At 41.0% G+C, this 25,570-nt stretch overlaps 1 protein-coding gene and 1 long non-coding RNA gene across 3 annotated transcripts in view; both read left to right on the top strand.

Moving 5' to 3' along the window:
• CDCP1 (CUB domain containing protein 1) overlaps positions 1-16,269 on the top strand; it is a 29,580-nt gene extending 13,311 nt beyond the window's left edge. For both annotated transcript variants that reach the window (XM_065051770.1, XM_065051771.1), the window contains 8 exons: positions 919-1,122; positions 2,472-2,828; positions 4,158-4,526; positions 8,813-9,040; positions 9,774-10,154; positions 10,597-10,962; positions 12,219-12,300; positions 13,519-16,269. In XM_065051770.1, the coding sequence (XP_064907842.1) occupies positions 919-1,122; positions 2,472-2,828; positions 4,158-4,526; positions 8,813-9,040; positions 9,774-10,154; positions 10,597-10,962; positions 12,219-12,300; positions 13,519-13,966 (2,435 nt within the window). In that variant the 3' untranslated portion in view covers positions 13,967-16,269. The remainder of the gene's footprint in view (positions 1-918; positions 1,123-2,471; positions 2,829-4,157; positions 4,527-8,812; positions 9,041-9,773; positions 10,155-10,596; positions 10,963-12,218; positions 12,301-13,518) is intronic.
• A 2,262-nt stretch (positions 16,270-18,531) lies between these two features.
• LOC135578483 (uncharacterized) lies at positions 18,532-25,570 on the top strand. Its single transcript, XR_010470163.1, has 2 exons — positions 18,532-18,834; positions 21,584-25,570. It is a non-coding gene; the product is annotated as an uncharacterized LOC135578483 (long non-coding RNA).

The following is a 25,570-nucleotide window of genomic DNA, read 5'->3' on the forward strand; positions in this document are numbered from 1 at the left end:
TTTTATTGCAAATTGTTTTTAGAAGACAGTCATATTTGGTCAATTTTTTGTTACATTGCTAGTGATTCAATATGAGACGATTATTCAACAACTGGTTTATTCTGTGGCTCCAGTATTTCCTGTGGGAGCTGCTCCTGCATTTGGTAATGCTCGAGGATGTGTTGAAATCTGTGAAGATTGCTGAGACATTTATGTATTCCCCAAAAGCAGTAAGTCTATGATGGTCATGTCAGGGATGGAGAGGATGTATCCAAGCACACATGGTCCATCCCAGGCTACAAATGCCTTCTGTGCTGCTGAGGGGTGTTGATGGATGACCTGTACCTTCAGGGAATTAGTTGTAAAAGGTGGGAGCAGGCCATGACCACATGTCTGTTTGTATGTGCCTTTGGTATCGCTGGAGTACCTAGTCTGGCCTGGAGCAATTGTTGGGATATACCCAGGGATTCACCTGTTACTGTCCTGTACAATTTGAGGATTCCTTTGTTGTTTGGCTGCTGAATAAACCTCCTGAACTGAGTCACAACTTGATGGCTGCATTCAAAAATGAAGCAGGCTCAATGATGGGCATAAAAGACTGAAAATCAAAGTCTGGACAACAGAAATTTGAAAGAAATAGCTGAGCTACTGATTAAATGTGAAATAAATAACACCAGTGAAAGTGAACTGCAGCAGAATTGGTTCTACACAAATTCCATGTACACCTCTCTCTGGGCACATGCAGCAAGTGGATTTCTATATTGTCTGTGCTGGGTTGGAAGAGCCGAGGCATTTTCTATACGTCCAGCGCCAGGGACTTTTGGGAACATGGATACAAATATTCTTTCTGACAGCATCACATCTGTGGGATGTGTGGAGAGGCTGGTGATACTCATACATGCTTGTAACAAAACATGTCTATTTATTTTTCTCTCTTAGCTTCCTTTACGATCTCTCTTCGTACGGTGGACAACATCACAGTTATGATTAAACTGAGACCTGGTATTTTACCAATCTGCCGAATTCGTGTTAAACATGCCATCGGGTTTGAACTCAAGATAAAACCTGGGGAAAACATAACCTTTACCTTCACTTGTAGTACTCCAGAGAAGTATTTCATCATGGAAATTCAGAAAAATATTGGTAAGAGGCAGTTTTGAAATTTTCCTCCAGTAAAACCACATACCTCTTTTTCCAGTTACTGTATTAAGGTATCCCCTATAATCTTGGGTAAGAAGAAATCTTTGGACACTGATAAATAACCTTGAGTTACTGAAACTACACAAGTTAAAGAACTTTCTATTATGGCTGGCAGAATTAATGTTACTTGGCTCTTTTGGAAACAGTTAAATGATAGTTTGTTCCATAAATTCCTTGCTGCCTTCACTTTTCCCACAGTTTAAAAACCCATCGAAGAATATTTTTTTCCTTTCCGAAGCTTCTGAGCACTGATAATGATGTTACCCACATTATTTGTTGAACAGCTTGATTGCGTCTATAAAGGCAACATAAACATTTTAGACACACGTGTGTTTCCTTATATTTAATGAACAAACATTATTGAAGTTAAGAAACTGAAAATTTGGAAGTTGAAACTAAACCTTCATTTGCTTTGAATGTTATCCCTGGTGTATGTATGTTAACGTACTCTTTAATTGTATGAACATGTGCTACTTCTCAACAAGATTGGGCATTCAGTCTTTGGTAACATCCTTCCTATTTTTGGGGTGGTGTTCAAGGTGGTGTTCAAGGATAGTTCTCTTTACATTTTGTAGTTTTATTCATATGGTTCACGCAAATACTAATATTTACAATATTTCATGATATATTTTTAAGATGCACTTGTGATATTTCTTCTTTTAAACTGGAGCCTAGACATAGATTAAAGTATGCTTATTTTTAGTGTCCAGCTTGAAATATCGATAATCTGGATTTTTCAGATAAAAGTTTTCCAGGTTCTCCCCAGAATCCTGCAGTGGCAGTTGTTACTCATCACTTCTGCAAAATCCAAGCCTCAGGTTGTTTATCTGGGCACCAAGGAAAAGATACAGTTCATGGCAAGCAGTAGAAAATTTAGAGGTGAATGTTTTGTCAGGAATTCTCCGAGTGAGAAGTGATGAAATTGATTCTCTAGATCCATGATTTCCAGCTCTCCTGATGCTGAATTTTACCCTTCTGGTCATTTAGCTCTCTGCCCTGTTCAGTAAATATCTTCTAAATTCTTCAGCAAACAAGGCAGGAGTACTACAATGAATCCCTGCTATTAGTCAGCCTGACTAAAGCAGGTTTGTCCTGTCTAATCTGTGGGCAAAGAGTCCTTGTATAGTGATAACATGTGACCGTCTCATAGGAGTGTCTTCTAATGCATATAGAAGTTAAGTGCAATCTAAAAATTGTGAAAACAACAATGAAGAGGAAAGTGTCGATTTCTTTGTTAATTTGAATGCTTTCCGTAGTGTATCACGGCTGTTCTGTTCTCTCTCTGCATTTAGACTGTGTGTCAGGTCCATGTCCCTATGGAGATGTTCATCTTTACCCACCGGGGCTACCTCGCCTTAACAGGACTTTCATCTGGGATGTGAAGGCGAGTACAAAGGCTGGACTTGAACTGAAATTTTCTACCCCATGGCTAAGACAGATTGAACCAGGAGAGACGTGCCCAGATTTTGTTAGCTACAACATCAACAGCTGTATTGATAAGGCCACAGTCAACATTGGCACCTTCTGCAGGAATGGCTCAGTGTCTCGGGTCAAGCTGTTGGGAGGAGTCGTCATGTCTCTGCACCTCCCATGGGACTCACCTCTCACCACCTCGGGCTTCAACATAGCTAACAGGGCTTCCATAAAACGTATGTACCGGAGTAGTGTTTCCTCGCCTGTAATCACCTCCTGCAGAGTGCAGCAGAATTCTTTAAACCTTTCTTCTTGGGTAACCTTGTAGCTTTGGTGCTGCCACCCCTGACTCGCTTCTACTTCATCTGTTGTTGTGTGGTTTTTAATTTGGTAGCTGTTGGTCTTCTAGCATCACAATATCTTAGTTTGATTGGCTAACCTAATAATTACGAAAACTTTGCAAAGCAGCTTTTGGTGCACATTTCTCATTGTCAATTGCTTTTAATTTCCTAAAACTTAAACATACCTGCTCTGTTGCTTTTATTCTTTCAGCCAGATGAGCCTAAAAAGCATAATTAGTATGGGCCAAGAAAGTTATTTGCTGCTTACAGTGTGTAGTTGGGTTTGTTTATTTTTAAATAAATGTTCCTTGCCTTGCTGGAGTCTCAAATCAATGCCTCTCTTCAGGAGAGAAAGGTGAGCAACGAGGAAGCAGTACCTGGAAGGCACATGAAACTGCTTAAATACAGCTGTCTGTTTCAACCTGCACAGTAACATAAAACGTTGTGCAATAATATTCTTCAATTCCTGGACTATTATATAGGAATCAGTGTGTTACTTTGTGATTTTGTGACAAACCCTCTTTGGGAAATGTTCTTGCTCTTTACTTGAATTCTGTAGTTGTTGCCATCAGTTATAGAAGGCATCTTGTCCAGGTTCGAGCTTCTAGAACATGAATTTTTCTAAGTCCTGGCACTCCTCACAGCTGCACATCCTCACCAGAGTGCTAGAGCCAGACCATAATCTCTGTGTACAAAATTTCATGCTGTCAAGGATCATCCAAGCATGAAGTGTCTTACACAGTTGCTCTACTCATGTTTTATCATGTGTAGTTGAGGCTCTTTGCTGACATGCTTTTGTTAGATCTGGGAGGTTTTTGGACCATGCTGATATAAAAGTTCACATCTTTATTTCCTAAAACCCAATGAAGCAGAAGCAGTTGTCAGGTTGCATGTTTGCTCTTGTAAAGCCAGGATCAGAAGTAGGAGATAGGTTATTTCCTTTCCAAAAAACAAATGCCTCTCTGTCTGTGTGTTTGAAAGATAAACACACTAAACTGAAAATATGGCATAAAAATATCCCTTACCTTTTATGTAGTTGAAGACAAAAACATCAATGCAAGTATGTGTTTTAGTCCGAGGGTTTTGTAATAACCTAATCTATAGCTGAAGTGGATGATCTCACTGTCAAAATAAAAATACTCTGCTGCTAGGCTGCTACATATGCCAGCATGTCACCTTTAATTGCAATTTGTTTTGTATGTTGTTTTTCCTCCCATATTTTAGGTTTATGCATTATTGAATCCATTTTGAAGGGGGAGTCTTCAATCACCCTGATGTCCCCAAACTACCCGCTGGGCTTTCCAGAAGATGAGCTCATGACATGGCAGTTTGTGATCCCTCCCAACATGAGAGCAAGTGTGTTTTTCCACAACTACAGCCTCTCCAACTGCGAAAGGAAAGAGGAGAGGGTGGAGTACTACCTCCCTGGCTCCTTCAGCAACCCAGAGGTGTTCAAGTTGAGTGACAGCCAACCTGCCAATATTGCTGGCAGCTTCAACCTGTCCCTGCAGGGCTGTGATCAGGATGCCCAGAATCCCGGCATCCTCCGCTTGCTCTTCCAAGTCGTCGTTCAGCACCCCCAGGTCGATGAGAGTGAGTACCTGCCTGCCCCTTCCGGGGCTTTTACTTACAGACACCTGGGCAAAACACCACAGGGAAGAGAAATACTGGGTTGGTTTTTTTTTGTCGTCTTTTTTCTTGAACTTTGGTCCCTCTTTGCGTTTAAGGAGGTGGGTTGCCAAGCAACACTGAGGCCTGTTATGCTACCCTGGGTACCACTGGCTGTCATTGTGGCAAGGTGGACAGCAATGCTAGAATTTGCAATTTGTGATGGAGTGCAAAGCTCCATCATAGATTTTACACTGTAGCTTATAAACGGAGATTCCTATCCTTTTCCAGCACCTGCATCATGTAATTGAAAAATGCTTTTAACACCTGTGGTATCAGGTCTTGCATGTTGTATAAACAAAACCGGCTTTTCCTTGCAACTTTATTCCCTCTGGGCCCTGATCCAGCTGTCAGGCAAGGATTATAAGCTGGATCAGAATTGTCAATGCTCACGTGTTACTGCCTTTTCTCCAGTACAGAAATAAAGTTCAGGCTTGTTTGGAGAATTTAATTTTCAGTTTAAGATTCAACATTTTAAAGGTAATTCTTAAAATGCCAGCCCAGGTTTCTGCTCTGTACATAAGCAGTTATGCTTAGCCAGGTGAAACCTGCTGTCACGGCTGGTCGGGATCCATAGCATGAACTGGTGAAACTGAGGAAGTAAAATTGTCTTCTTACTACTAATGGCATCAATATGCATTTTTTTCCTTCCTCTGAGTTTTATTTTGCTTCCTAGGGAAGCCTAAACATCTTTTAGTGTGAAGAAGTCACATTAGATATGAAAGGTATCAATAAGATACTTCAATGACAATATGCCCTACACATTTGGTTCTTCATTAGTTTTCTTGTTGCTACACTATGAAATCTTTTTTTTTTTTTTCTATTTTCTGGCCCCAAATTCAGACAGGCTTAACACAATGACATGTAGTGCCACAGTATCTATCTAAAACCAGAAATAAAAGACCTGGCTAAGTAATGAGTTATGAAAAAAGTGATTCATCCTCTGGCTTCTTAGCTCTGATCTCAGTTCATGGTGGAGGTTAACAGTCAAGGTACCTCACTGCAAAGGAACAGGGGGAAGGAACTCCGTGCTTTGGACTACCACTGCAGCGGGAGCTACTTAGAGCCTTTCTAAGTCATTTTAGAGGGGATGAAGTTTGAATGGCATGGACCTTGAAGTCATGTATCCAGAAAGGGTCTATAGCATCTCACCATTGTAATTCTCAGTTCTTTGCCTAGTCTGGCTCTGTTCACGAACAGCAAATCCTCCTGAAATTGTTGTTAACCAAATCATGTTTGCTTACATTTATTGTGTATTGCACTTTGGAAGCCAGACAGAGAGAAAACATTGTATAAAGTTAATCAGCTTTATCTCCTTTCTACTTTGGAAAGCAAAGATGAATTTTAATATGTTTATGAGCCATAGACAAGAGGATAATCACCTAAAAAATAAAAAACAAGTTGTCATTTATTGAGTGAAATGCAAGTAATAAACCACTTGGATTTAAGAGACAGCAGTGGTTTCTCTAGGGATTTTGTGGGATATCATGAGTGATTTTGTAGTTATGTAAGTTCCATCAAAGATTCAAATTCAGCCCTCAAGACAGTATTGAAACTTTTATTAAAAAAAAAAAAAGGCATAAAATGCCATCTGCAGTGTACAAGTTAAACATAGCTCTTATTAAAAATGCATTGATATCTGCATATTCTCAAAGCCTCCCAAACATTTGAGTAGTCCACAGCTGCCTGTGATGCTTACCATTAAGTAAGAGGAAAATATAGCTCTTTCCAGTCAAAATAATGTATTGATCTAACCCTTTCTGTGTTTAGCTGCAGCAGAAAAACAAACCTCTGAAGAATTAGTAACCTTGTGGTAGAAATCCTAGCTTCTGTGCTTGGTTGTGGCGATGACTTGGAGATTTTCACCTGACTATTTGCCCTTTTGTGTGTGTGATTTCCCACACAGGCAAAAGCTATTTTATTCACCTTTTGTTTATGCCTTTAAGATCCATAGCTAAAAACCAAAAATTAAGAGTAATCATGTGTATGTGTGTGTGTATATATATATATTTATTTTTAATCTGGCCTTTATAGAATCATAGAATCACAGAATGGTTTGGGTTGGAAAGAACCTTAAATATCATCTAGTTACAAGCCCTCTGCCATGGGTAGGGACACCTGCCACTAGATCAGGTTGCTTTCTTTGACATCAGAGACACATGCTCTGTGCATCTGATGTCTTTCTTTGCACGTGATAGTTAATCTTTGTGAACTAAGCTATGGCCATAATATTCAATATTTTTTTCCTCTTCGTTTTCCTCTCCCCCTTCCAGATGTTCCAAGTATTTGCAACTGCCATTAGCTTATGTGAGAGAAGGTGTTTGTCATCCCTGCTTATCCCTGTTGTTCCAACTTGCTGTAGCAAGTCATCTAGGATATCACAGATTTACAAAGTGGCTGAGGTTGGCAGAAACTTCTGGAGATCATCTGGTTCCAACCCGCTGCTCAAGCAGGGTAAACCAGAACAGATTGCCTAGGACCATGTCCAGTTGGATTCTGAGTCTCTCTGGAGACTTCACAAGTTCTCTGGGTAACCTCTCCCAGTGTTTGACTTCCCTTGCATTTTTTTTTTTTTTTTCTAATGTTTAAGCAGAATTTCCTGTATTTCAGTTTGTGGCTTTTGCCCTGTCACTGGGTACCATTGAGAAGAGTCTGGCACTATATCGTTTACACACAGGTTCACACATCCCCCTGAACCACCTTTTTCAGCTAAATAGTCCCGGTTCTTTCTGTTTCTTCTCCTGTGAGAGATGCTCTTATCCCTTAAGCATCTCTGTGGCTCTTTGGCCTTATTTCAGTACATCCACCTCTCTTTTGTACTGGAGACCCCAGAACTTGACCCAGCACTTCTAATGTCTTGCCAGTGCTTTAGCAGAGGGGTACTCACCTTTCTCAACCTGCTGTTGATGCTTTCTAGTGCAGCCTAGGAGGCTGTTGGCCACCTTTGCCTCAGCAGCACACTGCTGGCTCATTTTCCACTTGGTGTTCACTAGGATCCCCAGGTCTTTCTGCAGAGCGTCTTTCCAGCCCTGCTCTTGCAAACTTGCTGAGGGTGCACTCTGTCCCACTAGTAAAAGCAGTTTTGGCCTCAGTATGTGCCTCCTTAAGGAGATCTTTGAACTGAATATAGGTTTGAGAGAGGCTGCCAGGGATGATGGTCACTGTGCACCTGAGCACCTCAGGTCCAGCGAACTCAGAGGGTGTTACAAGGCTTCCTGCAGCAGCTTGTGTGCAGTCCGTATGGCAAAAGGGGTGGACAGCAAGAGAAGTGGTGGCTAGTGTTGGGGAAAAGGAAGGTGCTCTTTACTTTTCAGAATTAACTCTGCCAGCTCTCTGATTTGCATTTTAAAGCAAGTCAGAAAAAATTATGGAAGAATGATTTTGATTAATTAAATGGAAGGACAGTGTGGTAGTTCAGTTATGCTGTTTGAAGGAAACAAAGCAGTCTAGCAAGGCTTGGTCCTCAGCCTTCCCACCGGCATGGTGCCAGACTTTGATAATTTGCGACATCTCTGTATGTTTTTAACTGCCAAACAGAAGATGCTTTTAGAAAGCACCTTTGAAGACTCCAGTGCCCCTCATGATGACTGCCAGCACTTAAGCCGAAGTACGGCACTTGGCATTTTTCTTTCACTTCTGAACCATATTGCTGCTTGCATTTACATTAGTTTAATTTTTAACTGACTCCAGACAACCAGATGTGCTTAATTACTGACTTTGGACAATTTTCTTCAGCTTGGCTCTGAGAAACCTAAACTAACAAAAAGTTAGCTGAGATGGCAATCTTGCAATAAATACAAAATTTGAGAATGGAGAAGCTTTTTCTGATCAAGTGTTGTGTGATCAGTAGAACTGACTTTAAAAGAAATACAAGAAACATCTTAAGGAAAATGAATCTAATATAGTCAGTTGAGCTCCTTACATTATAACCTAACTTATTCAAAAGGGGCTAGCACACGTTACCCTGTTACAGCTGGAAAACAGTGCGGAAATGGGGTTTGCATGTGAAAAGATCCAAACTTCTAAATTAGAAGAGTGATACAATACTGCCTGAGTTTGTATTACACTAATGGAAACAAGTAAATGATGTTGTCTGAGGTAATATACAAATAGCTATGACAGCTGCTCATCTAATGGGGTGAGAAGAGACTGGGAAGTTTTGCTTCACACGCATCTTGCCAGTAATTGCTCTGGGGTGTTCTTCGTTGCAGATGTCACCCATTTGGTCGACCTGAGCAAGGAATGGAACATGACTGTAACAATACACTTCGAAGGGTGGCCCAACCGCGTCCCACTCATGTCTGAACCGATATGCCTGATCTGCAAGGATCCTCGCACCTGCGACCGTGTCTTGACTTTGGTGTCTGGTGCCATCTACAAGATCTCCTTTCTGTGCAAGGACTTGTCCCGTCTGAGGATCACAGCTGAAAAAGGCATAAGTATGGCAAAAGTGCCTTAATGTTTTTTCCTTAGGGAATGCTTTTGCGTGCTTTTCCCCAGTGTTCAGCCAAACCTTCTCTCCTGCTTGGCCTTCAAATAGACTGGGGTTGGAAACCAGGTGCTGGCCAGCTGCGAGATGGGTACTATGCACCTGGAGGTGACCTTGTTATTTGCTACGCCATTCTACATTTTTAAAAATAGAAACTGCGTAGCTATTCTTAGAAGGGAAAGGACAGAAGGCATCCAGGAATCCTCTTGCTGAAAACTGTAAAATAAGGAAATGGAATAGGAGAGACGTGAAAATTCAGGACCAAGGTGGCCACCAGGAATGCGTCTTGTGCTGCTTGCATGTCCACTTAGTATGGGATTTCCCCAAATGCTTTCAACTACCAGTAGAGTTTTAAAATATGTATCTGGACCTTGACTACGCTGCAGCTGTGGCCAAGTCAATCAGTGATATAGTAAAAGTGCTATCTTGAGTGAGAAATTTTGAATGTGTTTTTGTCTGTTGGTTTCTTTGATGTCATGCACCCTTTTAAGGAAAGCTCTTTAACTACAAATGGTACATGCTTGGGTGAAGGTTGCTAAGAGAGGGTATTTTCTCACACAAATTCTTTTCTGAGTCTGTAACACAAAACTGATGGTACTCTGGTACACAGGAAAACTTGCTTTTCCTAGATACTGCCTCTGCAAGAAACATACAACCCTTGGGACTTGTTTTTGTGATTGCAGGCTGTGTCGATCTTCGGTGGTGTGAGAGGAAGATATATTCCCTGTTGGTGCCCAAGGTTATTACCCAATTGCCAATTCGTCTGCATAAGTTTATTTGGAAGCTCTCAGCTCCTGATCTGATCAACGTAGAAATTACTTCTCCATCCTTGAAACTTCAGCAACACCTCCCAGAGCAGAGGTGCAACACAAGCTACAGTTACAGCATTGTTAGTGCCACCCCAGAGACAGAGTTGAATGTTGGTGTATTCTGCCCTGGTGGATCCATTGAAAAGATTCAGATGCGGAATAATATCACCATATCCTTAAAAACATACGGTAAAGGATTCCTCAATGACTCTGACCACCAGGATCTGAAAATGTCTTTTGTGCCACATATTAAAGGTAAGGTAGTGGTTTGTACTACTTTGTTGTACAGTGCCCTTTGGAGCACATATGAATAAACAGAGGTAAGAATTAAATTCTTTAGAGTCTAGTCTTGGAACCATTGCTAGGATCAGTCTGAATCGATGAAGTGTTTTTTCCTGGAAGAAGGAAGAAACTTTCTACTCTATGTGGCAATTAATTGTTTGTGGGAAATTCTGCAGATATATCTGTGCTAATTGGGATAATTACTGATGTGGAAGGGATGATACGTGAGTTGTATTGCTAGTACTGAGATGCAATTGACTGTATAAATTTGCTGGTCGCAGGTGTAAGTGACACTTCTTTGTTATGTAGAAGAAAGACCAGATAATTTTACGTGTTGAAAGAGAAAGTTTAAAAATTAAAACCAAGAAGTATAAAAACTAAGTTTTAATTTCGTTATTCCTTGTCGTTACTACAGATGAGAGCACTTTCACTGTGAGTCCAGATCCGAAAGCTAAAGTTTACTTGCAGACTCCCAACTGGCCCTATGGTCTACCGCCTTATGTCTCCATATCCTGGTATGTCGTCGTGCCCAGCAAGCAAGTTGCCCGCCTGGGGTTCTCCAAGGACCGCATGGGCATCATGTGTGAGACAGGCCGTGCCTACGTCAACATAAAGGAAGAGACGCTGGGGGCAGAGGAAATTGTGCGCCGTGAGGATGAGCTTCTGCCCAAGCCCCGAAATATGTATCACGACTTCTGGGTAAACGTCTCCAACTGTAAACCTGTGGATAAGACACAGCTGACCTTGCAGTTCTGGGTGTCTTTCGCTGACAAGCAGATAGGTGAGTCCTGTGAGGCTGTGGTGGTTTGCTTTCTGCTTATTTCTTTGATTTTCCTTGGGGGAACAGTAATGGATGCCAGTCCACCTTGGGTGTGGGTTTTATGAAATCCTTGCTTTCAGAAATACATGTCCCACAAAAACCTCTGAGAGTTACATCTGGGTGCTCCTAGAGGCTGGAAAGGAAGGATGGTTTTTAGTGTGTTTGGGTGGGGTTTTTTTTGAAACAGGGAACTGCAGGGCCTGAGGAAGTAAGTCTGGATTTTATTTTCTTTATTTAATTTAGCTTCTTAAATTGGAGATCACAGCTAGAAGGTATTAGAAGATCGAGTAATGTTTTTTCACTCCCAAGGTCACAGACCTGGTGAACAACCTGGGACCTGATTATGAAAACGTGTTCATCCAAGTAGTCTCTACTTCATGTTAGCAGTTAAATTAGTCTTAGTGTTCACATGAGCAAATAATCATCCCTGGGACAGGTCTGATCATTTAGTGGAGAGTGTGCTGACTACTAACAGCAAATTCTGCATTCTTCATGTCTCTCATCTCTCTGAAACATAAATAGTTTTTTTAAAAGACATCTTTAGGGTAGGCTTTGCTTGTACAAATTTGCTTCATATTTGCATTCCTCTTCATCTGTGGGACACTGCTCCCTTTAGAAGTATTGGCTACACAGGCTAGAACTGAAACAGTGTCAAATTAATTTCTCTTTTTTTCTTTTTTTTGGTAATGTATATTTCTTTTAAAACACACAGCATTTTTCTTTGCTCACATGTGGACTTTACTGATCAATTTTATGACTTTTAGAAAACCCTAGTTCAACATAATCTGTGTATTTCAGTGGAAAGGATTGTATTGAGGAGAAGTTGGTGAAATGTCACTGTTTCCTTTGTTGAATCCCTCTCTGTCTCTCTCTGCACTTTGTTCTCTTCCCTGCCTATTCAGCCAGAGGTATGCAAGACGTTTCATGTAAGTTTAGCAGCCCATCAGCTGTGTTGAGTTCTCAGAGGTGGGCTGGTGGGCTGGTTGGGTTTTTTGTCTGTGCTGCACTGCTAGCAGCAGAAGTTTGTTGTCGCTTGGCCTCCAACTTCTTGGAAATGGCTTGTGTTACCCCATGGTGAGCACACCTTGGAAACTCCTGCTGCACAAGCAGCTCATACACTTAGAAACTCTTGAGGAGGTTCAAACCCAACTGGTTTTTAGGAAAAGACCTGAATGATTTCTTTCTCACTCAATGCCCTGTACCTTGTCTGTTTGCAGACCTGGGAGTGATACTTGCTGTGGTGGCTGGGGTTGGAGTTCTCATGGCTATTGGACTCACTGTGTGCTGTGTTAAGAAGAAGTAAGTTCATAATTTGGCATGTTTAACTTAGCAGTTGAAGATGTTTCAAGAGAGCTGCTGGGGCCTCTGTTTCATGTGTTGATATGGGTCCCTTGAGCAAGGGTCTGAAGCATGAGGTAGGCAACACGTTGCGGGTTGAAGTAGTGTGCCTCCAAGAATGCTGCTTTACTCTAAATTGATTGACTTCAAGAGTAGAGCATCATTCCTTGAGTGTCCTTACTTTCACCCCCAGTGCATTGCCTACTTTGGCCTTACTTAGCGTGGACTTCTGGCTGTACTGGAAGTAAAGTATTTGGCTTCACCAGTAATTCCTGTGAAATGAAATCACAATGAATGTGACTTCTGTGCCTCTAGTCAAGGCTTTGTTCAGATAAGCTGTAAACTCACTGAGATACACTAAGCTATTTTTCATCTGCATAAACTCCAACAGCTTCTTCTGGAGTTTGCACACTAAGTAGGAGCATTTTTCTATGAGATGATCCCTTGGGAAGAGAACTAGGTTGTGTAAAGCAAACACATATAGCCTTACTCATGCAAGTAGAGTCTGAGGTCACTTATAGCTTGGGGTTTCTCAGTGCTAGTAGGGCGCTTGGGTCCTGAAGCTGTGGAGCTGGAATGAATTTGTGCAATATGATAACTAGAGCAGTTATGAGCACATTTCTCTACCACACGGGAAATACAAGCTTAAAATACAGGCAAATACAGGCTTAAAATGCAAATACAGGCTTAAAAATTCACATTTCAGCCTTTGGTCTTCCCACTCTTGGGACAGTCACTCCAGAAAATGCAGTTAAGAAAAATTCATTCAGCTTTCATAGAGCACCCACTATCTTACTGGTTTTCAGCAACGCTCAGCTGTGTTTTGTGAGGATCTGATGGCCTCTAGGTCCTATTAGTGTCTGTGGATGTAGGGAGGCTCAGTACACTGCACAGCTGGACCTGTACTTGGGAGGCTGTTGGAGTTAATCTTGCAGACTTCAGGGTCAGCAGAACAGCAGTAGGTAACCAAATATTGCAAGGTTATTTTCTTCTCTGCCAATAAAAGCAGGTCTAGATTCAAGAGTTATTTTTCCTAAGGTTGCAAGTAAAGCCTTCGATCCAGATAGGTTGCCTGACCCTGGGTAGGTGGGTTGGGTAAACAGGAGCTTCCATTATTGAGTTCAAATGCAGCAGCCACATGTTGTTTCTGACCTGTTAACAATTCCAACTCTGTAACAGGAAGAAGAAAAGCCAAAATCCCATGGTGGGAGTGTACAATGCTAACGTGAATACCCAGGTGCCTGGAAAAAAAGGCTTATTCACAAAAGGGAGGAAAAACAATGAGTCTCACGTCTATGCAGTTATTGATGATGCTATGGTCTATGGGCACTTGCTGAAGGAATCCAATGGCACTGTCACTCCAGAAGTTGATGTGTACAGGCCTTTCGATGGACCCGTTGGTAGCTTGCCACCTTCTCCACCTCCGTTCTCCTTCAGAAAAGACATTAAACATTCTCCTAACAATGAGGAACCTCCACCTCTGACGGACACAGACCATGACACTTACACATTTGCCCATCAGAAATCGGGGCAAACAGAGGACAATGGAGATATAAATGAAAAGAATAATGGAGATACGACCACGTTCTTGATGGAAAATAAGGAACAGGATGGATTAGCAGAGTGATCTTACGCCAGGTATAGCAGTTTCCTGTGGAAATACAGGTTACCTGTAAGGACAAGCATCTAGGGAAGAAAACTGAAGAGGACTGTTATTTTAAAATGTGTTGTGATGTTTTGCGTTTGTAGTTTGTTTTGGTTTGTTTTTTAATTGAGCTGTTGATAGCTTTCAGTTTTATAGTTAGCATCTAGCGAACTCAAAAACAGTCGAGACACTCCAGGACTGCACGCACTTCTGGTTGTGAAACAGGTGGCAAAGGTACGTTCCTGCTTTCTATTATACAGACATCAGGAAAATGAATTCCTAACTCCCAGCTTAAATGGAGTGGGAAGAGTGTTCTGTCCAGAATGTCCTCCCTTCTCTCTCACAAGTTATTTGCTGCTGTTTGTCGGTGACTTCTCGAAGGTGTAGGCTACATTGCCATCTCAAGGCAGCTCCAGGATGCACAGATGTCTAAGGAAAGGAGGCAACACTGTCATTTTCATCACCTGCTACTTGAAATTTCATCGTATTTAGCAGACTGGTGGCAATGTAAGTGTAGTGAAAGACCACATATGCTGCCTGGGAGAGCTCTGTGCCTGTAAATCAGTGAGAACGCTCGAGCTTGGCCTCTTTTAGTTTAGAAGTAAAGTTATGGGTTTTCTCTAGTTTCCAACAGATGTTATAATACTTGTGATAGCACTGTGTAAGCCTACACCAAAGACTGTGTTTTCTTTACTTTTTTACAAAAACAGTTTCAAAAGTCTGAAACAATTTGCGATTCTCTTCAGATGCCTATAGCATTTACACTTTGCACTTCTGGCTCAAGTAAGAGTAACTATTGAGTGACGAAATAATGATTTTGTTATTTAATAATTATCAGAAAAAAAGAGTAAAGAAAACATTTCCAGCAGGTAATTTGTCTGAAATGCAAAGTATGAGAGTGAATTCATAAGGAAAGCCTAGATTTTTTTTAATTGTTATTATTTTTATTTTTTCATCAATCTGAATTTAACAACCATGTTGAAATGATGATGGGGACAGCTCTTGGTTTCTAGTGGGACTTACACTTCAGTCATCTAGTTGACTTTGAAAGCCACCTCTTGAAATCAGGTAAACAGTAGGTCTCATTTTTAAGTGCTGTAGTAGCACACCCCTCAATTTCTGTGCCTTTTAAAACCTGAGGGTCAGATCTTCATGCAGAGGACTACAGGTATATTAATAAAGTTGCCTTTTTTATACAAACATCTGGCTTGTCCAGGTGTGCAGTTACTGAGGTTGTTTCCAATTTTGCATGCAGTGTTAGACCAAACGACTTGAGAATTTCTCTCCAAATGTCTTATTGTGATTTTTTTTTTTGTTGCCTAAAGATACACAAAGGTGCCATTAAACTTTTATACAGTATTGCATGCAATAATACTAAACATATAATAATGTCTAAAATGAAAAAGTTTTTACTAAAAACCTTACTGTTTACATCAAAAAAGAATGTGGATCTCTTCCTGTGTTAACCATGCTAACATTGCAAATTGACTATTTATATGATCAAGTGTGTGTATTTAAAATTGTATATACCATAATACTGCTTGGACCACTGTAATATTCAGTGTAATGTCATACCTGACTCAGTTCTCTGTAGCATATTGCAAAACATGTGCCGTCTAAAAGTGCCTTTTAATTGTTTCAGGTATTTTCCTGATTATGTTTATCACTTTTAATATAGAAATGTGTATTCCTAGATCTCTGGCTAGTCACTGGGATCACATATTTCACTGTGTACTGGGTCATTTTCGTGTAATTTGAGAACTTAAAAAGGTTTCTGCAATACCAGTTTCTGTTTTTCTCAGGTAACTGAATTGCCACAATACCTTTTTATCAGGGTATTCCAGTTGTGCTTTCATCCAGTCAATGTTTTTCACTTCTCCTTTATTGAAAAGGAATGAGAAGTCTGTGAGAGAAATTCAAGGTGGTCTTATCCCTCTAGCTCAGTTTCTGCGTTTTCTTAGATGAAATTTTTTAGGTCATGTTCTTTCTAACCATCTGAAGAAAATGTAATGGAGGTCGGGCTTTTGTTCACAAGCTCTTGATCTTTGAAGGAAGAATATGATGCTTGTTGACTATTGTTTTTATTTGTTCTATTTTAACTCAGCTTTTGTTATGGCAATACGAACCTTAGTTTACAGTTGTTTCCAGTCTAAGGTTGACTTTAACAGCGCTTACTTTGGTATGTTTAGAGTTCAGGCACGAATCTGAGTTTGGTTTTCATTAAGAGAAAGTTGTGACTTAATTTTTTTAAAAAAATAAATAAAATATAATTATACTATCAGTAACTAGCGTATGTCTTCCTCATGTGTGTAAACTCAACCTCGAGTATTTCTATGTCTGGCTGTTGGTAGCTGCCCCATTGCTCTAAATGGGTTTCTAGAGAACCAAGTTTCTTGGGATAATATACTGCTGACTGTGCTTATCCTTTTTCTTGCATAGCCAGCGATATGCTAATAATTGCTTGTTTAAAAATCATGTGTTTAGATTGTTGGTGAGAAGGATTGTAAAATATTTGAAGCTTTCAATATAAAAATAAATAGTTCAGCAGCTTCTCAGTAGGGTCATGATGTTTGTAATTTATTCATGCCCAACTGACACAGAATCACAGAATCACAGAATGTTAAGGATTGGAAGGGACCTTGAAAGATCATCTAGTCCAATCCTCCTGCCGGAGCAGGAACACCTAGATGAGGCTGCACAGGAATGTGTCCAGGTGGGTTTTGAATGTCTCCAGAGTAGGAGACTCCACAGCCTCCCTGGGCAGCCTGTTCCAGTGCCATGTCACTCTCACTGAGAAGAAGTTTCTTCTCAAATTTAAGTGGAACCTTTTGTGTTCCAGTTTGAACCCATTACCCCTTGTCCTACACACACAATTGAATTCTAAATTAAATTCTTTTCAGGGATAATACCATAAAAGTATGTTTCAATGCTAGTCCTTCAGCCCAGGGGAGACCCTTTTGAAAATGTGTGAAGCCCTTTTTAATTCTAAATTAAAGTGCTTGGAATCAGTACATACTGACTGCTTTCTTGGTTTTTGTGTTGTTGGCTGGTTTGTTTGATTTTTTTTAATTGTTTTGACGCAAGTTTAATGCACATGGAGAATTATGTTTGAAATTCTCGTTACTGAGCATCCCAGTAATTTCTGGGAATGGATCCTAGGCTGAATTATATCTGCTCTTAGAAGGCATAGGAAACTCAGCAGTCCTTAGTCTCCAAAACTGCCACTTAATATGAACATAAATTAAGGTACCTATCATTTGGATCTCCACTGAGATTGTGCCATCCTGGAGCGGTTCCTGTGCAGCGGTCTTTATCTCAAAATGAAAATTTCTAAGTCTGTTTAACCATTAATTGAAAGATGTGGGTCCATAGGAAGACAGCAGTTCAGAAGTGCCTGGCCAGGACGTAATTTGCTTTTGAGGAGCGGAGGGGTTTGTTGCCCAAAGCAGCAAAGCTGAAAATATACTTCTTTCTTCTTGGGCTTGAGTTGGTGAGGTTTGGACAATTTCAGTCTATCAAAACACTCATTATTTTAAGCTTATTTTAAGTGCTTTATTTTAAGCATCTATGCAAATAATCTAGTGCAATTTCCAGACAAATCAAGAGTCTTTGGATTACTCTTTGGATTACAGCAAAAGTTGTAGAGCACCAGTAAGAAGTGAAAAAGTAGTTTCATCAGACAAATATGGACACTTCAACACCTCAACCCTAGCAGAAAAAAAATGATCATGTTACTCTTAAGAAATTACCCTGGGATACCGTTGAGTGTGACAGAGAATAAATGTAAGTATGAGAATTTGGTTTTGGTCAGGGAGGAAGAAAAATGCTCACTGACCCTCATCCACGTGCACATCTTCACCAGCCAGCAATTGTGGGCTGCAGCGTACACAAAGATGGGAGCAAATCTGTCTCCCCAAAAACTCTGAAGCGAGAAACTAAAAAAAAATAATTATATGATTTATTCCTTTAGTCTAAATGGCTTTCTATATCCAACCTAGTGATTGGTTTATTTTTGATAAAGTATAGCTTCCCAGCAATTAAGTAAGCATGGATTACCTAATTTTCTTTGAAATTGGGGAATTCTGGTGCGGAAAACTGATCCAGCCTGGAGGAAGGGACTGTCTTTTTACAGGGATTTAGAAACTTCTGGCATGTTTCTTCAGCAACATAAAAGAAGCATGCCAAATTGTTTTAATTAGCAACACTCCTGACATTTAAAAAGAGTTTTGTGTGTGTGTGGTTTGGGCTGCATCCCTCTCTTGTATGAAAGAGTTGCTACGCTGCTGCACACAAGTCAGGCTTTATGCTTCTGGGCAAGATGAATCTTCAAAAACTTGAAGGAGCTGTTTCGTTTCTTGCCATATTGGTGTGTGTGTTTTATATATAGATATGGGGTTTTTTTAATCCTTGTACAACTGCTACAGTCCCTCACAGCTGTATAAAGAGTGCCATGCTGCATCCTGTCAAAGGTGCTGTAACAGAGCAATATTCTGCCAGGACACAGAACTTTTTTTAGAAAGGAGGCTAGAAAAATGACCCCACTTTGTGTAAGCTGTTTTCTCAGAAGAAAATGGAGGGGGGAAGTTCTAGTGATATCCTGTCCTCTTTGCAGCATTTTTTTTTCTAACTGGAAATGATTTTATTTTGGGAAGTATTCTTTAGAACAAACGACATGTTCAATGTAAAGTATGTAGTCCCCTTTTTTTATTTTTATTTTGTTGTCAGCATAAAGCTGGATTTTGATATTGCTCACCAAGGAGAATGTCTGTCCTACACACATGGCTGCAAATCCATGCTGAAAGGAACGGCGATCTGCTCATGGGGTGGAGGAGAGTGCTTTTTGTTCCGAGGTGGGTTTTTTTGTTTGTTTGTGCTGGGGTGGTTGTTGGTGTTGGTTGGTTTTGGTTTAGGGTTGGTTTTGGTTTAGGGTTGGTTTTGGTTTAGAGTTGGTTTTGGTTTAGGGTTGGTTTTGTTTGTTTCTTCTAAATGCAGAAAATGAGAGCAAGTTTGTGAAAGGTCCAAGAGCTTCACGGTATATCAGGGCCCCTACAACTTCATATCTGCTGTTTTTCCCAGCAAGGTTTAAATACTGATTTCTACAGCAGTACTTGCACAGCCACAGCCCCTCCATGAAAGGGAAGGGAAAGGGAAGGGAAAGGGAAGGGAAAGGGAAAGGGAAAGGGAAAGGGAAAGGGAAAGGGAAAGGGAAAGGGAAAGGGAAAGGGAAAGGGAAAGGGAAAGGGAAAGGGAAAGGGAAAGGGAAGGGAAGGGAAAGGAAAGGAAAGGAAAGGAAAGGAAAGGAAAGGAAAGGAAAGGAAAGGAAAGGAAAGGAAAGGAAAGGAAAGGAAAGGAAAGGAAAGGAAAGGAAAGGAAAGGAAAGGAAAGGAAAGGAAAGGAAAGGAAAGGAAAGGAAAGGGCATGCTCTGTGTGGCTGAAGTGCACTTTGAAACTGATTTCTCCTTGGGGCATGCTTGGGCATTGCCTCTGCTGTTGCATGGGACTTTTTCCTTCAGAAATGCAGAAGTTTTTAGTGGCCTTAAGCTTCCTGGTAGTGGAGGGTGTTGAAGCTCTCCCACTTAGACTGACCTTTCCCCATTATTTTTCAGAGGCCTTCGGAGCCATGGGTGCTCATTTCTGAATGTTACTTGAGGCCATCACTGGTGCCTGCTGAGCTGCATCCAGCTCTGGAGCTCTTAGTACAGGAAAGATATGGACCTGTTGGAGAGGGTCCAGATGTGGCCACAAAAATGATCAGAGCTCTGATCAGAACACTTCTCCTGTGAGGACAGGCTGAGAGAGTTGGGGTTGTTCAGCCTGGAGAAGAGAAGGCTCTGGGGAGACCTTATTGTGGCCTTTCAGTATTTAAAAGGAGCCTATAAGAAAGATGGGGACAGACTCTTTATCAAGGTCTGTTATGACAGGACACGAGGTAATGGTTCTAAACTAAAGGAGGGGAGATTTAGGTTAGACGTGAGGAAGAAATTTTTTACAATGAGGGTGGTGAAACACTGGCACAAGTTGCCCAGAATGGTGGTAGATGCTCCATCCCTGGAGACATTCAAGGCCGGGCTGGACAGGGCTCTGAGCAACCTGATCTAGTTGCAGATGTCCCTGATCATTGCAGGGGGGTTGGACTAGATGACCTTTGAAGACCTCTTCTAACCCAAACCAATCTATGATTCTATGATCCTGTAAGGTCAGAAAGGCTGCTTCCTCCAGTGGGGTGGTTTGGTAAATACTGGGAGACGTGAGGAGATGTTTCAATTTCAGGGGGTACTTCAAGTGAAACAGGGACAAGTTTGGGTGTTCTTCTTTCTCAGAAGCCCTGGATATGGTTTTGCCTGAAGGGTGGTATTAGGATATTCTGAACCTTTGTCATTTGCCACCATGAGAAAAGTATCCCTGTCTTCGATCATTGTTTTAAGGGCTGAAAAACAACAGACAGATCCTATACAGATGACTTTCTCCCTACATGAGATTAATCACAGCAAGACATCTCTTAAGTATGTGTGTATAAACCTAATTTTCTGCACAGAAGAATCTGGCCTTAAGTGAGATTTACCCCTTGGTCTCAGGAGTATGAACTGCAGGGTCCTGAGCCCAAGCATCTGTTTCAAATTCATCATTACAAATCCTTTTATTTAAAAGTTTCGGGTTTATTTTGTTTTAATTAAAAGAGAAGCAAATTAATGGGGCGTTTCTCCTCTCCAAATGCTGCTTTAATTGCTGGATTCTGAAAAAAAATAACCTGAAAACAAATATGCATAGATGTTGTTCTGTAACATATGGTAAAGTACAGAGGCAAAAAAGTGACTGCTTTACAGTTTAAGCTGCCAAGTAGAGTTTTGTTCATACTAAACACAGCATTTGCACTTCAGGGCATGATTTCATGAAGCTTTCAACTTTGAAGGCCTGCATATCCACCAGTGCCTTCCCACGCTCTAGAAACTGTCAGTTATGCTACTTAGAAAAATAATGCGAATTCTGATGTCCTCAATAGTGAGGGCTTTAACGATAAATGCTGTGATAAATGTTTTTGTATAAGAATAATAATCTTAGTAAGATGCAAACTCAAAATCTTGAATATTTATGGATTTCGCATTTCCACAGTAAATTAAAACTGTTCTACTTTCTGCCAAATCAAACTTGTTTAGATACTCGGTAATTACTTTCACAGCTTAATGCTTTACCCATTCAAAAGTTTGAAAAGGTTCATGTGTTTTCCCTTCATTTGTTTCCTTAAATTAATGAGAGTTTATTTAGTAAGTGGTAAAGCCTAAAAGGTAAGCAAAGGCATAATGAAATCTTCTAGTACAATTGTTTGGTAACCATTTTATAGCTTAGCCTTTCAGAGCAATTAAAAAAAAAAAAAAAGACAGCAAGCCATTAGATCTTCCTATCTAATTTATTTTATTTGGATTAACAGACAAGTTTCTAAATATCTCAGACCAGCCTAGGAAAGTATATCGGTTCATGCATATGTCTAATATTCCAGTAGAAAATTTAAATTTTTCCTTACTAGTCAAACATCTGAGGAAAATGGGCATTTTACTTTATACTTGTGTGTTCTGACATTTGAATTTTTTTTTGGCTGATTAGTTCTGCAAGTCAAACTCCTACATGTTCTCCTTAAGATTTTGTGGCTACACATCTGGGTTAAAATAGTAGATTCAACTTCAGCTGAAAGGAGATGCTGGATTTCTGTGACAACACTTGCTGATACTACCCATGGGGCATAAGTCTCAAGGAATCTGTGCCCAGGTTACAGCTGGAAAGGCAGCACTGCTGGAAGACAACTCAACTGGAAGAGGTTGAACCATGTGTCAATGAATTTGCTCCAAGAGTCAACTAAAAGGTGGATTTTTGTCATCATCCCCCTTCCTTTTCCTATTGTTATATTTTCATGTCTTGTTTTCCTTTCTCCCCACACACCCAATCAGCTGAATTCAAAACAGAAGTCTCCAGAAACTACTTTTTTGGTGAACGTTCTTTGAGATTTACAATAATCAGCTGATGCTGAGGTGAAATACTTTCAGCCTCTCTCTACAATGTATTTTTCACTCTAGCCACATCTGAGCTTGCTTGGATTATGGCAAAGCTGCTGGGTGAGATTTGCTACAGCAATGTCCCCAGATTTTGCTGCCACAAAGCTGGTTCAGGGTTGAATGAACTGGCATTACTTGAATTGTTTACATCTCAAATAGTTGGAGAAGTACTTGGGAAAACATTTATACACATAGGGAAAACTCAAATTGTTCCAGAAACTATTGCTTCTCTTGACATGAATGACCCCTCGTATGAGTAATAACTAGCTAGACACCAAACTAGATGGAAGTGCGCAGAATAAGCCAGGTCCACGAACAGTGCAGCAAACCATGTCGCTACCAGTAACCTCTTTCCAAGAAAAGCCTTACAAAATCTGTAATGGCTTCACTAACATTTACCATAATAAAAATGTCTCCACCAGTCCACAGTTTGCTTTAGGTGATGCAGTGGCAATGACTCTGTGGCTTTCTGTCACTGATGAACAAAACAGAGGAGCTGTTCCCCTTCCTGCTACCTCGAAGTAGAAAAAGATGGTGAGAATAGTGCATCCCTTCACCCTTGAAGGCTCAGATATCAATTTTAACTTTAATCATCAAGGTGAAACTGACCACTTATTCTAAGGGTAGGTGTTTTCCTGTATGTTTCCTTTTGGACTAACTTCACCTCCTTCTGGTATTTCATACTGTTAACAATTAATAATGTATGCTGAACTCTGCATTGTCTTACATCATCATTGTGAGGATGAAGATCCAAGAGGAGGATCCCATTATCTGTGGCAGGAGCTGTGAATGATGCTTTCTCTGTTCCTGGAAAAAATCACAACCACCACTCTTTCCTACCAGTATCCCTGAGATGCAGTGGGTAGGCAGGCTGGGCTGGGTTTTTGGGGATGGCACAGACCAAGTGTGCCTCCCTTGGGTGTTCCCAAGCCAGAAGTTGCTTTTGATGACATTAGTTGAAGTTAGCACTCCTCTGGCTATTGAGTCTCTGCTCCTGGCCATGATTTAGTTAAATCACTGTTCTGCACTAACCTTTGCCAGCAGAATGTCTTTAGGTAACTCTATACAACAGTAGGAACATGAGATATCACCTTTGCCAACATTAATAGTGGACCCTAACCCTAATCCTTCAGGTTTTGGCTAAAAAAATGGTCACATGTAGGTCATGGCCTGGGAAAGTGAGGGAGGGAGGGAAGGAGGAGGCTGCTTTTCTGCCTGGGTGCTTAAATTTCATCCTTTTCCACAAAGCTACTGCTGTAATAGCATTTGCTACGGTTACTGCTGCTGTCATGCTTGCAGTAAATGTATTAACCCTGCTATGAAACTACTGGTACAGGTAATGAATGATGATATAATTGAAGTGGTTTGTGTCAAGGTTTCCGGGTGACCTTAATTTTCACATATTCCTGAATTTACTTTTCTTTAAGGACTGGGTGCCTTAATATCTCCTACTTTGTGTGTGTGTTATCCTTCATTGTACAGGATTCAAACCTGAAGTCACATAATAGCAATGTCTATAATACTCAACTGCCTCCTGCATCACAATCACAGCCTTAAGACAGATGTTTCTGGGCGCACATGGAGCCTGGGTACCATGTACCCAGGAACCCTGCCTCATCCCAGCCTATGCCTCTAAACCAGCTTCCCACAGTGATGCCTTTCCTGATGAATTAAAAAGCATTAGTGTCTCTGGGACATGACAATGGCAAAGTGCTGGAACATAGATGTTATGATCAGGGACCTTATTGATGCTTGTGTCACAGATCTTATTTATGCTTATAAATATCTCAAAGGTGGGTGTCAAAAGCATGGGACCAGACTCTTTTCAGTGGTGCCAAACGACAGCATGTGCATGACAGCAAGCACAAAGTGAAACATAGGAGGTTCTGCCTAAACATGAGGAAAAACTACTTTGAGGGTGCCAGAGCACTGGAACAGGCTGCCCAGAAAGTATGTGGAGTCTCTTTCTCTGGAGACATTCAAAACCATTCTGGATGCCTTCCTGTGCAATCTGCTCTGGGTGACCTTCCTTTAACAGGTGGGTTGGACTAGATGATCTCCAGAGGTCCCTTCCAACCCCAACCATTCTGTTTAATTCTGTGTGTGATCTGGTAGTCTTTCAAATTTTCCCTCACCTTTGACAAAGCTGGACTTTCCCTGCAGCTCTGCTGAGAGCAGCTGAGGAATGAGTCCATGGGCACTTGTATATGAGATGAGCAGACATGAGAGGATCTGGCTGCTATAGTCCCTGCCTATTTTATCTGCCTGGTAAGGCTTGAATATAACTGAGAGCTTGGTTCCTGGACCAAGCATGGCTTAAGGTTCCTGGCATGTGTAATTCCTCGTTGCTCCCATTAGCTGAAATCCCAATGCTGCACTTGTGCACCTCAACACTACACTAAACATCCCAGATTGCTCCATGTTGTGGGGATGCAACTGAAGAAATAGTTGGATCCTGCAAAATACAACATGTGCAGATAAGCTGTGACATACTGCAGTTCCTGCAAGTGGATAGCTGGTCCAGAGACTAAGAAACTGTTAGATTATGTGTTGGGGCTGTTTTTAATAGATAATTTTTATGCAACCTCATCTCCCTGTGCCTGAAACTATCAACTTTAATGCCCCAGGAGTGTGATTTCAAGGAACTGGGAAAGGGGAAGGACAGCAGGAAAGGAATGGTATCCTCGCCCCCACGTCTGTTAGATGCTGCTTCTCCGTGGTGCGACATGAGAGTATAGGTGCTCACACGGCAATATCTCAGGACCATAAGTTCTGCCTCAGACCTTTGTATGATCTAGAGCCAGAGAGCTACCACCTCTGTGTTGTTCTCCCCCAAGGGAAGAGGGTTGGCTTCCTGTGCCTTGGGGCCATCCATCTGCTCCAGGGATTTTGGCAATGGTCAGCTTGCTCCATCATGTGAGAACTGGTAAAAGAAGAAACCAAGTAATAGATGTCTCAGGAGGGCCTGGCAGCTTATGGACACCTCTCCTGTTGATCCCAAAATAGGAGGGGAACAAGAAAACTGTCTTACCCATGATACAGCCAGTTCCTGAGACTCAATATTGTGATTTTCTATGGACCTCCAGGGTCATCCAAGTCCCCTGACTAGCAGATGAATCAAAGGCTTAATCTTCGCTTTTGGATACATGCACCACTCACTGCAATTGGGCCTTCAGAGCTGTCTGCTCTCTTTTTAATCACTTGATAAAAGCCATGAGGTAGTTTTATATCTGACTGTGGATGCTACCTACATCTGAAGTTCCAGCAGGCTTAAAAACAAGCTACTTGTATAGACTGACGTAACAATTCCTGTGAATGCTTAAAAGAAGGAAAAATTCTCAGTAATGATTTTTTTGTTTTGTTTTGTGTTCAGACTTTCTACATTGTATATGTAAATTGGTTTGTTGTTTTGTTTTTCCCCCAGTACCGTGGTTTCAGGATTGCTTATCTTTCTCCGGTGATATGCTATGATTACTCACTGTGTTTGCGTTTGTTTTGGGTGCGTACATTTTAAATCAGGAATAAAAAGTACTGATTGTTA

Source organism: Columba livia, chromosome 2 (genome assembly GCF_036013475.1).
Source record: "Columba livia isolate bColLiv1 breed racing homer chromosome 2, bColLiv1.pat.W.v2, whole genome shotgun sequence".
In the NCBI taxonomy this organism is placed as follows: Eukaryota; Metazoa; Chordata; class Aves; order Columbiformes; family Columbidae; genus Columba; species Columba livia.